The 18752-nt window shown below is 44.0% G+C and overlaps 1 protein-coding gene across 1 annotated transcript in view; it reads left to right on the forward strand.

Moving 5' to 3' along the window:
- The window catches only part of LOC114584578 (dynein beta chain, ciliary-like), a 253572-nt gene that overhangs the window by 3965 nt on the left and 230855 nt on the right, over positions 1–18752 (forward strand). Inside the window, exons 3-8 of the mRNA XM_028706567.2 lie at positions 508–654; positions 1901–2082; positions 3992–4181; positions 5168–5267; positions 8592–8803; positions 18068–18301. Coding sequence (XP_028562400.2) covers positions 508–654; positions 1901–2082; positions 3992–4181; positions 5168–5267; positions 8592–8803; positions 18068–18301 — 1065 coding nt within the window. The remainder of the gene's footprint in view (positions 1–507; positions 655–1900; positions 2083–3991; positions 4182–5167; positions 5268–8591; positions 8804–18067; positions 18302–18752) is intronic.

Below are 18752 nucleotides of genomic sequence, written 5' to 3' on the forward strand. Positions count from 1 at the left end.
TTGATCTGAAAGACTATGGTGGTCATACCTACAGGAGTTGGGTGTCAAGAAAATACACTGACATAAAAAAGCTGATGAGACTGATATATACATTAGCTTTTGACAAATGTATGTATTAATCCACCAACTAAATAGAGCAAAACTGGGGACTAGGGAATGTCCATTTGTGTATTCCTACTTACTTATACCAAATTGTTGTGCATGAACAATGCAGACACATTATTTCTGCTGTTTGTTGGAGGGGTTATTAAGTCAAGTTAGCGTTTGTGTTATTATCCTGCTGCAATAAGATCCCCATAATTCATCTGATACTCTGCACAACTCTGGGAAATCATCATCATCATCATCATCATCTGGGTTTTCCAGCTTCGGATAGATCGCTCCACTTTCTCATGATTATGACAACAAGGGCAGACTTAACAGTGTAAAATGCAGCTTTCTTAAATGTGTATAGAACGTTTTAAATAGTTTTAAGGGCTGGTGTTTCTTGTTTTATTTGTCCCCCAGACACCGATTTCTTGGAAAACAAAGCTTCTCTATGTTTTGCGGAAAAGGACGGTAACCAAAGTATCCCAATTTGGCTACAAGCAGGAGATAGAATTGGGAGAGGTCTCATCTCGACTTCTTGACCAAGTTCCCATTCTCATCAGCCAGGTAATCTCAAATATGTGACTGAATGCCACTATATTCAAAAATTTCAACATGACTTTTGTTTCCCTGTGTTTCCATGTTCCATATACCTGCGTTTAATTGGGTAGCAGGCTTGGAAGGTGAGTGGCTAACTATTGGGTCCACTGAAATTTACATTATCTACTTAATGCTCCTTAAATTCTTTTGAGGTGTCTTTGGTGAAATAAGAGGAGCTCATTATAAAGAATGCTGAGAGGGCCATCTCATCTTTCCAGCTACCTTGCCAAAATTAGCTATACCTGCAAATAGCTAGCAAATATTTTGCTGAATAGTTAAAATGAGATTTGTTTGATTAAGTGGCTCAGCAAATTTAATGCTTATTTGCAAAAAGAAAGAAAGCTGAAGAGGGAAATGGTTTGCAGTTATCTTTCTCTTACGGAAAAACAAAAACCGCAGCAGCAAATTATTTGGTAGGACTTTGCATCAATGAAAACATCTCTTTCAGGTTTCTGACCACACCCAGTGCCAGATTTATATATAAGCTAAACAAGCTATAGCTTAGGGCCCACTCTCTTGTCCCCCCCCCCAAAAAAAAATAAAGGGAAAAAACCCCCTGGATGTACATTTCCAAAATATAAGATAAAAAAGAAATAAAATAAAACCTACATACAGCAACAGTGTTTTGTGTTGTGTAGGCTCCTATGATGTAAGTCAGGGGTCAGCAACCCTTTTCAGCTGTGGGCCGGTCCACCGTTCCTCAGACCATGTGGTGGGCCTGACTATATTTTTTTGGGAAAAACTGAACGAATCCCTATGCCCCACAAAGAACCCAGAGATGCATTTTAAATAAAAGCACATATTCTACTCATGTATAAACACGCTGATTCCCGGACCGTCCGCGGGCCGGATTGAGAAGACAATTGGGCCGCATCCAGCCCCCGGCCGCTAGGTTGCCTACCCCTGGTGTAAGTAATGGAGGCCTGCTAGCCTGCTCCCTAAAATATCACTGGTTCTTACTGTATTGCAGTTCAACAATTACTTTGATAAAATACATATTTTGTTATGTACAAATGGCTTTGGATACCTATTAGGTCCATAAATTACCATATAGCATATATTCAACACAAAAAAACCAGTGACAATTTGTTGTTGACAAAGGACAGCTGGACATATAAAGGGCCCCATTACCTTCAGTAGCTTAGGGCCTCATCTAACCTAAATCTGGCCCTGACCACACCTCAGACATATTTACTTCTATACTTGTTGACAGGTTCTGTTGGTCATTCTTTCTAACCCGGAAAATTTCTGTGGCTGGCCCAGAGTTGTGCTAGAGGATGCAAGGAAGCATGTTGAGATGCTCAAAAACACGGTGTACGTTCTGCAAGGGCACGTGGCAAGGAGGACATACCTACCCCTCCCCACACTGACAGAAAATGTTGATGACATGGCAATGTAAGTATTCACGTTGGGTTCACATTTAGGCTGCGAATGTATCCGTAACATACTTTCAAAGCACATCCCTCAAAGAATTCTGGGTGCTGTAGTTGTGTTAAGGGTCGCTGGGCATTGTAACTCTGCGAGGGATAAACTACAAGTGCCCAGAATTCTTTGAGGGAAAGAGTGTGTTTTAAATGTGCTTTAAAAGGTATAGTGTGTCCACTGCCATGTTGTTGTTGTTGTTTAGTCATGACTGACTCTTCGTGACCCCATGGACCAGAGCACGCCAGGCACTCCTGTCTTCCACTGCCTCCCGCAGTTTGGTCAAACTCATGTACACTGCCATAGTCTTCATATATTGAAAGCACATGTTGAGGGGGTTGTGGGGTCATGGTGGCTAGCTCCGCAACCATATCAGTAATACACATTTTAGTCATGTCTCTCGTTGCTCGGTCCCAGCGCCTGCCAACCGAGCAGTTCGAAAGCACCTCCGGGTGCAAGTAGATAAATAGGGACCGCTTACTGGCGGGAAGGTAAATGGCGTTTCCGTGTGCGGCTCTGGCTCGCCAGAGCAGCGATGTCACGCTGGCCACGTGACCCGGAAGTGTCTCTGGACAGCGCTGGCCCCCGGCCTCTTGAGTGAGATGGGCGCACAACCCTAGAGTCTGTCAAGACTAACCTGTACGGGCAGGGGTACCTTTACCTTTACCTTTTATGTACCTATGTTCCCCTAGTGAGGGAGAATCTTCAAATGGTTGCTACCTGCGAGAATGGTCAGCATCTGGGTTGTTGCTGGGATATAACAACAACAACAACTTATTATTTATACCCCAACCGCTCTGGGTGGCTCCCAACATATCATCATCATCATCATCATCAATAAAGCAATAAAACATTAAACATTTAAAAACTTTCCTAAACAGGGCTGCCTTCAGATGTCTTCTAAAAGCCATAGTTGTTTATTTCTTTGACATCTGATGGGAGGGCGTTCCACAGGGCGGGTGCCAATACCGAGAAGGCCCTCTGCCTGGTTCCCTGTAACCTCTCTTCTCGCAGTGAGGGAACCGCCAGAAGGCCCTCAGAGCTGGACCTCAGTGTCCGGGCTGAGCGATGGGGGTGGAGATGCTCCTTCAGGTATACTGGGCTGAGGTATAGCCCCACAATCTCCCCACACATGCTTTCAATGCATTGTTGTTGCTTTCATGTGAACACTGTACTATTTCTGTACATAGCTATCAGCTCTCTGTCTTGCAGCCAAGGCCAGATTACTTACCCAGATTACTTCCAGATTCTATTGATGGGCTGTTACTGGGTTTTATTAGTCCAATTTGTGTCCTTCAGCAGTGAGCCATTAAAAAAAAGGAGCCTCAGAATGGCACAACATTGGTCCCAATTCAGTTTGTACTTAGGCATGACTGGTTGGGCCAAATGTAAATGAACAACTGCATTCAAATGCATGCATGCCTTTATGCTCAAGCCTTTGAAATTATTGCAGTGTGGGTGGATGGCAGTTGCATTCCAATGCTACACCCAGCCCTAGGCTTTGGCTTGCTTTGAGCAATTCAAACTGTAATAGCACACTTTCAGGATGCAATAAGTGAGAAATGCAGTTTATAGAGCAATCCTATACATGTCTTGCTTGCTGGCTATACATGCCCACTCATAAGTCCTGTTAAGTTCAATTGGTTAATGGATATAAGATTGAGGCTCTATCTATCTAATTTATTATTTGCTATTGTGTGCATTTACCCTGTTAATGGTTAATACAAAGTCTCACTTTCATGCCCATGTAACCGGAGGAATGAAATCTGAACTGTCACCAAGTATAAATAATAGAAGATAAAATTAAACGGCTACACGTTTCCAGGATCAGTGTTGAATTTCTATTTCTTCTTTCCCTTCCTTTCTTTTTTTTAAACCATAGGACACATTACACAGAAACAGCTTTGCTGTATACAGTTGAAACCATGGTAGTTCAGTGGACCCATCTCATATCTGATGTGCTAAGATTGGATTCAGCTCAGCTGATTTTACAGGGAGAAAACCCCGGGCCTTCTGCAGAAATTCAATTTTGGCAGCAGCAAAAGGAAAATCTGCTGGGAATTTATGAGCAGGTAAGACATATGGCCACATGACCTGGAAGCTGTACGCTGGCTCCCTTGGCCAATAAAGCGAGATCAGCGCCGCAACTCCAGAGTCGGTCATGACTGGACCTAATGGTCAGGGGTACCCTTTACCTTTAAGACAGATGTAGCAGGATGTTAAAACACTGAAACCAATCGGTAACTTTAGGCATGTGCATGGTATGGTATGGTAAGTAGGAAGCTGCCGTTGACCAAGTCAGACTGCTCAGGTATTGTCTCCTCTCAGTGACATAGTGTAGGTTGCCAGTGCCCGGGGCCACATGGAGGGTGTTGGTGCAAGAGAGGGAAATGGATCCAGTACTTACGGACATTCAGCTGCCTAACAGCGCCCAGATCACCAAGGACACCACAGCCGCAGAGATAGGAAAATAAGAGTCTCCAGCTGTTTTTGGACTACAACTCCCATCATCCCTAGCTAGCAGGACCAATGGTCAGGGATGATGGGAGCTGTAGTCCAAAAGCTGCTGGAGGACTCTTTAATTTCACCCATCCGAAGTGGTTCATTATATCAAAACTGGGTCTCACCCTGCTTGGACCTTCCTCTTATAAAATGGAAGATCTCAGCTGCTATGGCAGTGTTTCCCAACCTTGTGCCTCCAGATGTTTTTGGACTACAATTCCCATCATCCCTTGCCACTGGTCTTGCTAGTCAGGGATGATGGGAGTTGTAGTTCAAAAACAGCTGGAGGCACAAGGTTGGGAAACACTGTGCTATGGATCCAGCTTCCCAGCAACCCTTCATAAAAAAGTGATCTGAAACTGGACAGCCATCACTTCAGCCAGTACTTGCTCTGAGAATTAAAGTAACTTCAGCACAGTGTTGGACCAGGGAATCTTCAGAGAGAACTTGAAGCATCTGCATTCTATGGTTCTGAAATATCCAGATGTTCCTTATGAAAAGAATTAAGCAGAGCAGTCAGGATCTATATTGAGTGTTATCTGCTGTCTCTTTGCAGCTGCAAAACCCAAAGGTTCACAAAGTAACGGAGATTCTGAACAGGAAAAGAAGCAGCTATTATCCTGGCTTTAAGCAGCTCACCTTAAAAGTCGAAGAAGGTATGAGGCTTTATATGCATGTAGATCTCTTAAATATTTCTAACCTACTTAGAGGGCACCCTAAAAATTAAAGGGGAGGGAATTCCAAAGGGAGGGAGCACTTAAGCCCCAACTCCTATAGTGTGTGGGATGGGTGCCCTAATAAGATGGTATCTGCATTCTTTGTCCTTGAGAGGCTGTCCTTGAGAATAAGAACAAATAAACTGTAGTCACAACAAATATCCATGCCCAAATGTCAAATGTGGCGGCTCAACTGCTCTCTGGAGCAGTTGAGCCGCCACATTTATACCAGCTGCATCTTCTCAAGGACAGTCTCCTCAAGGACAACCTCTCAAGGACAAAGAATGCAGATACCATCTTATTAGGTCACCCATCCCACACACTATAGGAGTATCAGCTGGAGACTCTTCTTTTCCTATCTCTGCAGCTGTGATGTCCTTGGTGATCTGGGCGCTGTTAGGCAGCTGAATGTGCATAAGTACTGGATCCCTAATAAGATGGTATCTGCCTGCAGACCACCTGGGATGCAGGTGGTGCTGTAGTCCAAACCACTGAGCCTCTTGGGCTTGCTGATCAGGAGGTTGGCGGTTCAAATCCCTGTGATGGGATGAGCTCCTGTTGCTCTGTCCCAGCTCCTGCGAACCTAGCAGTTTGAAAGCACGCCAGTGCAAGTAGATAAATAGGTACCGCTGTGGCAGGAAGGTAAATGGCATTTCCATGCGCTCTGGCTTCCGCCATGCTGTTCTGTTGTGCAAGAAGTGGTTTAGTCCTGCTGGCCACATGACCTGGAAAGCTGTCTGTGGACAAACGCCGGCTCCCTCGGCCTGAAAGCAAGATGAGTCGCCTTTGACTGGACTTAACAGTCCAGGGGTCCTTTACCCTTACCTTACCTAAGGCATGAGGCAATCTTCCAGGCAACCTAGTCAAACGTTGTACAGTGCTGAACATGAAAACCAGCACTTTGAACTTAGCTTGTTAGCAAATTGGCAGCAAGTGCAATTCTTTCAACAGTGAGTGGACTAACATATTGGTGATACGCTGCTCCAGAGAGCAGTTGAGCCGCCACATTTATACCAGCTGCATCTTCTCAAGGACAGTCTCCCCAAGAACAGTCTCTCAAGGACAAAGAATGCATTGCAGTTATCCCATCTGGAGGTTTACTAGCTTGCAGGGGCGGAGGAAGGGGGGTGCGGTGGGGCGGGCCGCCCCAGGTGTCACCTCTGAGGGGGGTGACAAAATGGCGGGCAGCACTCACCGTGGGGCCCGCAGCGTGCCCGAGCCACGCATCTCTCCTGGGAGAGACGCAGTGGCTTAGGCGTGCGCAGGCTCTGCGTTGCCCAAATGGTCCGCCCACTGCCTCCCCCTCAGTTGTAGGGTGGCTGAGAGGGAGGAGGCAGGCTGACTTTTTGGAGGCCCCATGGAGCGGCCTGCCCCAGCTGGCCCTGCCCCACGGGTGGCTGATGCCGGGCACGCGCACCACCCCAGGCGCCTGATCAGCTTGCTCCGCTGCTCCTGGCTCGTGGACAACAGTTGTCCGGTTATCCCAGTCCAGAAATGGCCATAGCCATCTTACCAGTCAAAGCTGGTCAAAAGTACCATATTTTTGCTCTATAAGACTCACTTTTTCCCTCCTAAAAAGTAAGGGGAAATGTGTGTGCGTCTTATGGAGCGAATGCAGGCTGCGCAGCTATCCCAGAAGCCAGAACAGCGAGAGGGATTGCTGCTTTCACTGCGCAGCAATCCCTCTTGCTGTTCTGGCTTCTGAGATTCAGAATATTTTTTTTCTTGTTTTCCTCCTCCAAAAACTAGGTGCGTCTTGTGGTCTGGTGCGTCTTATAGAGCAAAAAATACGGTACTCTGAGCCACTGAGGTTACTAAATCACCATCATTTGTACCCTGCCCATCTGAATGGGTTGCCCAAGCCACTCTGGGTGGCTTCCAGCATTTAGAAAAACATAATAAAACAGTAGAAACTTCCCTATACAGGGCTGCCTTCAGGGCTGTCTTCTTAAGTTACTTATCTCCTTGACATCTGATGGGACTATTACTATTAATTTTGCTTTGATTCATCAGGCAATAAATGTGTTTAGTTTAACACACTACCTCAAACAGTAACAGGGTGATGACAAGCATAGTGCACACAGACTTGGGTTGGATCTGGCAAGCTTCGCTTTGTAGAAGGGCTTGAGATCTGGCGAAGGTTCACACAGGTGGAAGTGATTCCCCCCCATTCCCTGGACAAACTTACTGCTGGAAGTAGATGATAGGAACTTGCTTCAGCTGTGATCCTGAGGGGAGAGAAGAGAGCAGGGGAGAAGTGGCAGGAGAGACCTGTTCAGGAGGGGTGGACTGGGTGTATTGGAGTGCGGTGAGTTTGATTATTATTGGTTGTTGACTGCTGTTCTTGCAATTGGTATGTTCGATGATCACTGGCTGTTGTGTGTAAGGAGCAGAAGTAAACCTTGCTGAAGTTGTAACGGTTGTGTGAGTGGTTGATGAAAGTGAGAGACTGTTAAAATAGTTGCCTGGAGGGTGTAAGTTTTTGAGAGCTTGATTTATGTCTATTAAGGTGTGTGTACCTCTGGGTTTCTGTATCTCCCCCATCCCAATCTCTCTAACCCAGGGGTCAGCAAACTTTTTCAGCAGGGGGCTGGTCCACTGTCCCTCAGGCCTTGTTGGGGGCCGGAGTATATTTTGAAGGGGGAAAAATGAACGAATTCCTATGCCCCACAAATAACCCAGAGATGCATTTTAAATAAAAGCACACATTCTATTCATGTAAAAATACCAGGCAGGCCCCACAAATAACGCAGAGATGTATTTTAAATAAAATGGCACATTCTACTCATATAAAAACACGCTGGTTCCTGGGCCGTCCGCAGGCTGGATTTAGAAGGTGATTGGGCTGGATCCGGCCCCTGGGCCTTAGTTTGCCTACCCATGCTCTAGTCTATACCTTAGAATAGGCATAGGCAAACTCGGCCCTCCAGAAGTTTTGAGACCACAACTCCCATCATCCCTGACCACTGGTCCTGTTAGCTAGGGATGATGGGATTTGTAGTCCCAAAACATCTGGAGGGCCGAGTTTGCCTATGCCTGCTTTAGAATTGTATATTGTGATTATTACTGTTACATCTGTTGATACTGTGTAGTATTGTGTATCTATGTTCTTGAGTTTTCTTTTCTCTTTAAAATGGTTAAAATTGTGTTTATTCTATATTTATGTACCTGGATGATGTCTTAAAATGTAAACTGTTGATGATAAGTGGCCTATAAAATAATGATGATGATGATGATGTTGAAAGTATTTTAAACTATTTTCAGCGGTTTCTGAAGCTCAAGATATTTGCTTGTATCTGGGCCCTTTGAAATGCTATATTGCCTACTTGGAAGAATCCAGCTTCTCCAATATTGAACGTCTCATTGCTCCCCTTTTCCATACCATCTGTCTGATCTGGACCCATTCCAAATACTACTGCTTCGCCAACAGAATTGTTGTCCTGCTACAGGAGTTTTGCAATCTTCTAATTGACAGGGTAAGGAAAATGTACTTTACACGTTTCAGTTAGCAAGTTATATGTTTCTTTGATAAAGGATTTAAATACTGACATCTGCCATATTAAGTTGCACTTTATGGGTCCCAGTTAGTGTGCACAAACTATTTAATCATATTCTCTTTGCTGGTCCAAGTTGTGCTTTGCCTCGCTGAAAAGCCAACATTGCTTTTTTAAAAGAATGCTTGTATCGCCTGCCAATATATCACTTTTGTGCGTTTAGTATTGGAATGCTTTCATTAAAGTAGCTTAAAGTCTATTCTTGCGGCATATGTGGTTGGAAATCTAGTAATCTGACTTGAATTTTTTTAAAAAAGAAGTTCATGATAATAAAAGATAAATAACAAGATAAATGAACAGGTTTAAAAATGTTAAACTCCATGAAGAGATTTACGATCAAGATTTTCAAGTGTGACAAATGATTTTGGACACCTTTGATGGATAAAATCCAATAGGGTCCTAGCAAGTCAACTTGCCAACTGCCTGCAATGAGCAAAAGCCAATGTATTTAACCTCTGCTCTTTTTGGAATACCAATTTTACATTACAAAATTGGAGTTTGAAAGTTGAGTGCCATTCTTTCACTCTAGGTTATAGGTAGCCTTTTGGGTTTTCTATTATTAGATCTCTTCCCCTGCTGTGCTTTAAGAAAAAAAATATATGTGTGGCTTCCATACATGCAGCCAATGTGGACGGTGTTAGTCATTGAACTGGATAGCCAAGCCATTGAACTGGTTGCATGCATATTCTGATGAGAATGGAGGTCTGCTCCCACTGCCCTCCCTATAGAGAGCATACACAGCCTTCACCAACAAATACTGTATTTTTCGCTCTATAAGACGCACCTAGTTTTTAGAGGAGGAAAACAAAAACAAAAAATATTCTGAATCTCAGAAGCCAGAACAGCAAGAGGGATCCCTGCGCAGTGAAAGCAGCAATCCCTCTTGCTGTTCTGGCTTCTGTGATAGCTGTGCAGCCTGCATTCACTCCATAAAATGAACACACATTTCCCCTTACTTTTTAGGAGGGAAAAAGTGAGTCTTATAGAGCAAAAAAATACGGTAGATCTTTTCACTTTGCTTAATGCAGAGAGACCTCAGAGTATGCATCCATATACACAGTTTGGGGTGTGTGTATCTGTGTGTATCGTATATTTTTTACTGAAAAATAAGAATGGATCAAGACAAAGGTACATCTTGTACGACATCCTTTTCTAACTCCCCTCTGTGTATATATACCTGCACACAATTTTATTATCAATTTATTAATTTATTTATATGCTGCCCAACTGACTGGGTTTATACCACTTAATAGAAACAAACCTCTAGGCTTACATAATAACATCAAGAATGCAACAATAACATTGAGTAAAATTTCCTAAAAATGACATAAAATGGGGTGTGTGTGTGTGTGTAAAAAATGTAAAGGTAAAGGACCCCTGGACAGTTGTGGCGACTATGGGGTGTGGCACTCACCTTGTTTTCAGGCCGAGGCAGCCGGCGTTTGTCTGCAGACAGCTTTCCGGGTCATGTGGCCAGCAGGACTAAACAGCTTCTGGTGCAATGGAACACCGTGACAGAAACCAGAGCGCACGGAAACGCCGTTTACCTTCCTGCCACAGTGGTACCTATTTATCTACTTGCACTTTGACGTGCTTTCAAACTTCTAGGTTGGCAGGAGCTGGGACAGAGCAACGGGAGCTCACCTGGTGGGGCAGATTCAAACTGCTTACCTTCCGATCAGCAAGCCCAAGAGGCTCAGTGGTTTAGACCACAACGCCACCCATGTCCCTTACATAAAATAAGGGAGGGACCAAATCAAATATAAGGGGTGGGGAGAACAAAGCGAAAGCTAAGTATTTCAAATAAAACTCAGCAGTGATCAAAACAGCGAAATAAAAATTAAGGATTCTGGAAAGGCCATTACTGTCTCTGCCTCACAAATTACCTGTGAGATGGATGGGTGCTATCACTGTGAAGTTACCAGTGTATGGACTGTTATACAGTTGCGGATAATATGAGCATATCTTGCCATGCACCTGGCTGCATTAAGCTCTTATAGGAAATGCACAGATTCAAATATACGGAACCTCAATGACCAGAGAGTTTTTAAGAGACGGTTATCCAATATATTGATTTATGCCTAGCGCCTTCATTGAGTTCATTATGTGATCCACAGTAAATAATGTAAATGCAAACTACATAGCATTGGGGGGGACACACACACGTTATTATGAGATTCACAAATAAAGCAGTGATAAACGGTATATGATTTGGAGGGTCATTTGTAAATTCATTACATTTTATGTGGAGTCCAATACTGATCCTTTTTTTTAAAAAAATGGAGAAGTTTATGTGTATGCCTCCATGTGCGCTCCCATCTTTCTCTTTCTTAAACAAACACACACACACAGACACACTTAAACACACACACACACACACACTTAAGCGCGCGCGCACACACACACACACACACACACACACACACACACTTGTTTCTAGGATGTGCTGAAATATCTGTTTCATGTGCTCCATCACTTCATAAATACACACAGCAACACTGGCCTCTTCAATTGCATAGATATCTTTGGCTCAGAATTTCATATAGTTAACATTGTTATGATATTATATCAGAGGTGTCCAAGACCCACAAGTGAGGTGAGCAGGTGCGAAAAAGCCGACAGCAACAGTAGAAGTTTGCCTTCCAATCAATGGCAAGCAACCCATTTCCCCATCAACCCGATATGTAATATTACTTTTATATACCATTTGTAAGGTGTAGGCAACCATTCAAAGTAGTAGTAGTAGTAGTAGTAATTTATTATTTATACCCTGCCCATCTGGCTGGGTTTCCCCAGCCACTCTGGGAGGCTTCCAACAAAATATTAAAATACAAATACAAGCAGTTTGAAGTGGTAATTAATTAATTAATTAGTTAAAATAATAAAAATAATTTTATTATTTTTACACCACCCATCTGGCTGGGTTGCCCCAGCCACTGTGGGTGGTTTCCAACATATATGAAAACATAATAATAATAATAAATATACTTTGAAAGGCTTCCCTATACAGTGGTACCTCTGGATACGAATGGGATCCGTTCCGGAGCCCCGTTCGCATCCTGAAGCAAACGCATCCCACGTCTGCGTGTGGGCGGGTCACGATTCACCGCTTCTGCGCATGCGCGTGGCGTCATTTTGACCGTTTGCGCATGCACGAGTGGTGAAACCCGGAAGTAACGCAACCCGAAAATGCTCAACCTGAAGCAACTTCCACCCGAGGTATGACTATACAGGAATGCCTTCAGATGTCTTCCAACGGTTAAATCGTTAACTCATCTCCTTGAGATCCGATGGGAGGACATTCCACAGGGTGGGTGCCACTACTGAGAAGGCTCTCTATGTTCCCTTTAGCTTCACTACTCGCATTGAGGGAACTGCCAGAAGGCCCTTGGAGGTGGACTTCAGTGTCTGGGCTGAACAATGAGGGTCCTTCAGGTATACAGGGCCAAAGCTATTTAGGGCTTTAGAAGTCAGCACCAATACTTTGAATTCTATACACACACACACACACACAAATACACATATATACACATGCAATAAAAATGAGCAACAGAGAGAACTTCTATAAAAGCCAGGTAAAAGCCAGGTGTTATTTTTTTTAAAAAAATAGATACGGTCTCATAGGAACCTCTCTTTGCAATTGGAGGCACTATGCAGAGGGGAAAATAAAATAGGGAGTGGGGAAGGGAACTTGTAAAACTATCCTCATTTCTTCCCTCCATTGCCTTTTGGGTTGGCTTTGTCTTCTGTGTGATTGCATACGAAACTGCAAACTTCTTAAAACTAATGAACAACAGGAGAGGGCAGGCTTAAACTGACAGAAAGCAGGGAAGCCAGGCCAGCTGCGAGTCTGAAACTGCTCTTAAGTCCCTGCGTGCACAGGAAACGCAGCACATATGGAATGCAAAATTATCCAGTGTTCAGAATCCCTGCTGTATCTTGGCATTGCAGAGCCAGCGAAGAAGAGCCATTCAAATTTAACCCTCGACTGCCTGCATAGTGTTGTTGATGCCAAGCAGCTGAGACTTGCATCAAATGGCATTCAGCATTAGAATTGTTGTTGATTGCTGCGTTTCTCCCCTCTTTTTAGGGAAACAATTTAGCTCCTTTGCTATTCTTGGTAGCAGATCAATGCCATGAAAGTTCTTGACAGAGGAGAATTAAGTAAATAAAGAGGGTATGTCGTGAACATCATGTACAATAATAAAACTTTAAGCAGGGGTATTCCCGGGGGAAACTGCTAACATTTAGCAGCCATCCTTTTTCAGAGACAATTGATGTTATGAAGTGTGTGTGTGTGTGTGTGTGTGTGTGTGTGTGTGTGTGAACATCTATACTAAGAAGATGACAGGCATAGCAATCGGTTTGAAACAAACTGATGAATGGTGTCATGGGTGGACGTCCGAATGTAGCTAAGGCAATATTAGCTCTGTGCCCTTTCACCCTCAATAAAGGGGACCCGGGTGGTGCTGTGGTCTAAACCACTGAGCCTCTTGGGCTTGCCGATCAGAAGGTCCGGCGGTTTGAATCCCTGCGACGGGTTGAGCTTGTTGGGATTTCACTCCTCCTGAGCTGCAGATGTGTGGGATTATTGCATGTCACATGTCTGTTTACATTCCAGCACAGATTGCTGGAGTCCGTGAGCGGAACTTCTGCTCTGTATTGCTTTTGTTTTTAGTCTCTCTCCAAGAGGACATCAAGGTGAGATGCCATGTTTTCTTTGTCCTAATTTATGTATAATAAATGCGTAGTTTAGTATGTGTCCACGCCTCAAGCCTCATCTGTTGCGCAATTTACACTGCTGAGTAATGTGTGCTCAAGCCTGCTCAGCTTGAGTCACAGACACACGTCGGAGGAGCAGAGGTCGATGAATCTCTGCAGCGGCAAGGCTGAGAGGGAGACACTTCAGCTGGGGCCAAGCCAGCTGGCTTTTCATCCCCCGATTCCAACAGAGCTCCTGTTGCTCTGTCCCAGCTCCTGCCAACCTAGCAGTTCGAAAGCACGCCAGTGCAAGTAGATAAATAGGTACTGCGGCGGTGGGAGGGTAAACGGCGTTTCTGTGTGCTCTGGTTTCCATTACGGTGTTCTGTTGTGCCAGAAGCGGTTTACTCATGCTGGCCACATGACCCAGAAAGTTCTCTGTGGACAAACGCTGGCTCCCTTGGCCTGAAAGGCGAGATGAGAACCGCAACCCCCATAGTCGCCTTTGACTGGACTTAACCGTCCAGGGGTCCTTTACCTTTTACCTTTAATTTGCCCTCAAGCAGTCATTGGACTCCAATTCCCATCATCCTCAGCCACTATGGGCAATGGCCAGGGATGATGGGAACTGGCAGCCAGCAGTATTTGGAGGGCGGGCGGGCCCTGGTGCCGCTCACTTCTGCTGTATAGAGTTAACTACTATGGGGTGTTAGGGGAGGGGTAGTGCCTCTCTTGGGGGACACAGTGTGCTCCTTCTGGGGTAGTCTGTCCACCTTTGGTGCTCACCCTGCTCTCTGCTCTCACCTGTGGCTCCTGGAAGCTGTCAGCATGCAACAGCCACCGCACCCCTGGAAACTGCTTCAGCTGGCTGGATAAACCAGGTGAGGGTAGCTGATGGGTCTCAAACCCACAGTGAGCTGCATGCCAAGGCAAGTGGGTTGAGTGGACAAGACCAACAGTGGGTCCTACGGTCAAGAAGGCAGTTTCTGCGTATGCTGCAGAGGGGAGTGAGGGGCAGATGGGGCTCATCAACCTGGGAAGGTAACCCATCTAAGGAGAAGGGAAACCTCCGACCCTAAACCTTCGCTGCCTTGTACTCCTCCTTCTGGCAACTCCTGCAGCCAAGCTGATGCCAAACATATTGGTCTGCTGTCCTTTGAACCATATCAGCAAGGCTGTGATGGGGGGGGGGGGGGTTGTCCGTGTCAGTTTGCATTTCTTAGTACAGAAAGTATTGATATGATGTGTATACAGAAAGTATTGATCTGATCTTTCCTATTGCTGAATTCAAGAGTGTTCTGGAAAGTTTTCTTTCTATGTGAAAGAAACAGGCAGAAGGTTCTTGTTTGGGTTATTCCTTCTGAGAAGCTGAGTACAGCTGGTTTAAACTGGTTCTGTTATCTTTCTGTCAAGATCATGCTGATTATAATAGTAAGGCCAGAAGGAGCCTGAACTTACTTTTCTCTATGCTATAGTGTTAAGGTTTAGTTTTATTACAAGTCATTGTAAGTTTTATTGTAAGTGCTGCAACTGGATTTTTATTGACTGTGCCAATCCTGAATGTATTGGATAAGTTTCCTCCCCCAGAGGGGCTTGACAATCTGGGCTTCCCAGGACCTCCAGACACTGTGCCCAAGCTTGTGTCCCAGAGAAGTCCCTTGAGTGCTGCTTACACAGCTCACCCTCGGAGGCGCACTCCATTGTCACTTAAGACGGATGGATGCCGACAACAACAGCTATTGGGAAGACTGGAGACAAAAAATTCTATTCTATTGTAAAAATACAAATGGCTAGAAATCTTGCGTTCATCTTTGAAGGCCATCATCTGACGTCAATGTGCCAACACCCAGATGGAGCTCCTGCTCCGATGAATGGGAGCGCTGAATTAGCAGATTCTGTGTTGAAATGACTGGAAACTGCTTTAAAGGCAGCGGAGCTCAGAGCATGCATCAGAGCCACTCTGCCTGTAGCACACCACTAGATCAAAGAGAGTCTGGTTCACATTCCTGTACTCCTGCAAAAATCCCCATTCATTTCAACTAGTGCCTTCACATGGCGTCACTGTAATTTGTATAAACTGGAGGAGCCTGGAGAAGCGCCCCCAGCATCATGTAAATGGAAGAAGCCACAAATATACCGACTCTTAACTCGTCATCATTGGCAGCATCTCTCCGGATGAATTTTGGCTCTGTCTTGAGTGTGCATCTGGAGGTTGCAAGCCTATCAATAGCCTTGTGTGCTCCCAAGGCACTTGCTTGTGTGGGTCCTGCTATGATTCATTGCGAACTGGTCCCAGCTGTGATTTAGCAGGTGCTGTTGCTGCATGACCTCCATCGCTTGGAGTAGCATACAAGGGATATGCCTGCCCCAGGGTTGCATGTCCTGTTTTGCACCCGCAGTACAGATTCAGCAAGAGTTGTCATTTAAATAAACGAGAAGGTGGGTGGGTGGGGAGAGAGGAGAGGACTGTGCAAATGGAGTTCTGCTCATCCTCCTTTGGATCCAAGCCAATTGACTCTCTTTGCTTCAGAACTATTGTTTTTACTCGTGCAAATTTGATTGATTGATTGATTGATTGACTGAAACTCATACAATGAGTCAACTAAGATTTATTTAATCAGCTGACAGCTCTAGTTAAAAGGGGTCCTATCATATGCAAATACAAGGCAATCAACTGGGATAATGAAATTCTGGCCAGACTAGTTGATTATTGCACAATAATTAGACATATGCACTCACTTCTTAAATAAATGAAAAATGAAACAAATGGCCCCATTTGTTTGTTTTAGCAGTGAAAAAGAATAAGAATTCAAATGAAAAATTAATTTCTTACTTGTTTTGTTATTTTCGCATACTTTTCCAGTGGAATAATAATTAAAAAAAACACACTCACACCCTGAAAATATCCCGGAAAAGGCTGTACAGTTCACCAAAAGGTTACTGGAAGGGAGGAAAGCAGTGTGATTTAGCTTACTTTTTACTTATGAAACTATCTGTAAACAACAACTCACAAGAAAAGTCATGGCAGTAGGTAATAAAATCATTAAAATATTATAAAATTGACAGCTTTTATTATTAGTCATTAAAATTCTATACTGCTCTTCATCCAAAGACCACAGGGTGGCTTACAATATAAAAATGCAAAAATACATACCATAAAACAAACAAAAGCCAATAAGTCCCCCTTCCCCGCAGTTTGAAAGGCCATAGATTGTTTAATTAACCAAAGGCCTGGAAGAAGAGGAATGTTTTTCCTTGGTGCCTACAGATACGTAATGAAGGTGTCAGGCGAGTTTCCTTGGGGAGAGCATTCCACAAGTGGGGAGCCACCACAGAAAAGGCCTGCGTTTGGCTTGCCTCCCTCCAAACCTTTTGTGGAGGAGGCACATGAAGAAGCGCCTCAGATGATGATTGCTGAGTCTGGGGTGGTTCTTTTGGGGAGAGGCTGTCCTTGAGGTATTGTGGTCCTGAGCAGTTTAAGACTTTACAGGTTGAAACCAGCACTTTGAATTGGGCCCAGAAACCGTCGGCAGCCTGTGCAGTCAGACTAGGATTGGAGTTGTATGCTTAAACAGTCTTGCCCCGGGGAGCAACCAGGCCACCAAATTCTTCACCAGCTGAAGTTTCTGAACCATCTTGAGAGGCAGCCCCATGTATAATGTGTTGTAGTAATCTAACCTAGACGTTTGCAGAACATAGACCACATAAGTTAGGCTACCCCTGTCCAGACATTGGCGCAGCTGGGCCACCAGCCAAAACTGATGGAAGGCACTCACTTGTAGTCTAGCCACATGTAGGGCCACAGTTTCCCACAACTGGTCTAGAAGTTAGCATTATGCCTCAGATTCTCATACAAATAGGATATGAAATACAGAAGCGGAAGAGCAGCTGGATTTCCCACTGAAAGCAACAGGAAGCTCATTAAAAAGTATAACCTTTTAAATGGTCTGTAAATGGGACCCTATCGAGGTGAAATTTGGCAGGTCAGATGTTTTGGAGAGGGAGTATAATATCTGCAGATGTCATGCCATTTGGATGGAAAACACCAAGATTACAGGCAGCAGAAGACTCTGCATCTCCCATTGAAATCAACAGAAAATGAAAATGGATGTGAATAATGAAAATGAACGGGTTGCTTCCAAATTATTTATGACAACGACTGCAGAGCAAACAAGTGAACAGTGAAGAAAATGAAACAAGTGAAGTGACTAATTTGGGAGGGGGAGCATTTAATTGCATCCTTGCACATTTCCTTTGGTGACTTTTAGTCACACACAAAAAGCATCGCCTAATCATTACTGAAATCGAATGATAAATAATTCCGGTCCACCAGAATCTGCCCTTGTGGCTTGGGGTTTAAAGGATGCTGGGAAATTGTCCCAGCAGTATAATACTGCAATTGGCTGAAATCCCATGTTAGATGAAGATTTCAAAAGACAGCTTTAAAAATAATTTTCATTTGCTGGATCTTTTCTGCCGAAACAGGCTTTCTCATTTCTAATCCCTGAGGAGATCTTCACGATGGACCTGGAAGAAGGAATAGAAAAAATAAAGCAAACAATACGGACCTTCAGAATGTTCAAGAACACATTCTCTACGTGTCAAGAAAAGCTTGCTTGCAATCGTAGAAATGATCACAGTGTGAAGCAGTGGGACTTTCCCTCTCATCTGGTGTTTTCTAGGATGGATAAGATCCTTCAGAGGTTGCTGCATATTGAGGTAGAATTTTTAATGTTTATGGTCAGTCTCCATTTAGACTGTTACAATTGGTCTTCAAAGCAAATTTTAAATTTCATTTACAGGAATGATTGTGTTTGATGTCACTGCTAGTTAATCCTCTGGTCTCAGGGATTGGATTTACCTAGCCAAATACTTGCTCTTAACAGCCTCCAGTGGTGGATCTTCTCTACACATATTATATTTCCGTACCCCATCCACAATATTTTGCCATCACTTGGCACACAAATACTGAAGTGTGTATTTTTGTTTCTGCTTCGTTTTTCGTTCTTTTAAGATTTTTTAAAAATAACTTTCATGCTTCAGAACGGAGGACTTTAAGAAGCTCTGGGTACATTTTTACAGAAAGGAGATGTGAAACATTTCAATAATAAAGAACATAAATGTTAATGTACATAATTGATCATAAGATAGTGTGTTTTTGAATTTACAA

The sequence above is a fragment of the Podarcis muralis genome, chromosome 1 (genome assembly GCF_964188315.1).
Source record: "Podarcis muralis chromosome 1, rPodMur119.hap1.1, whole genome shotgun sequence".
Taxonomy (NCBI): domain Eukaryota; kingdom Metazoa; phylum Chordata; class Lepidosauria; order Squamata; family Lacertidae; genus Podarcis; species Podarcis muralis.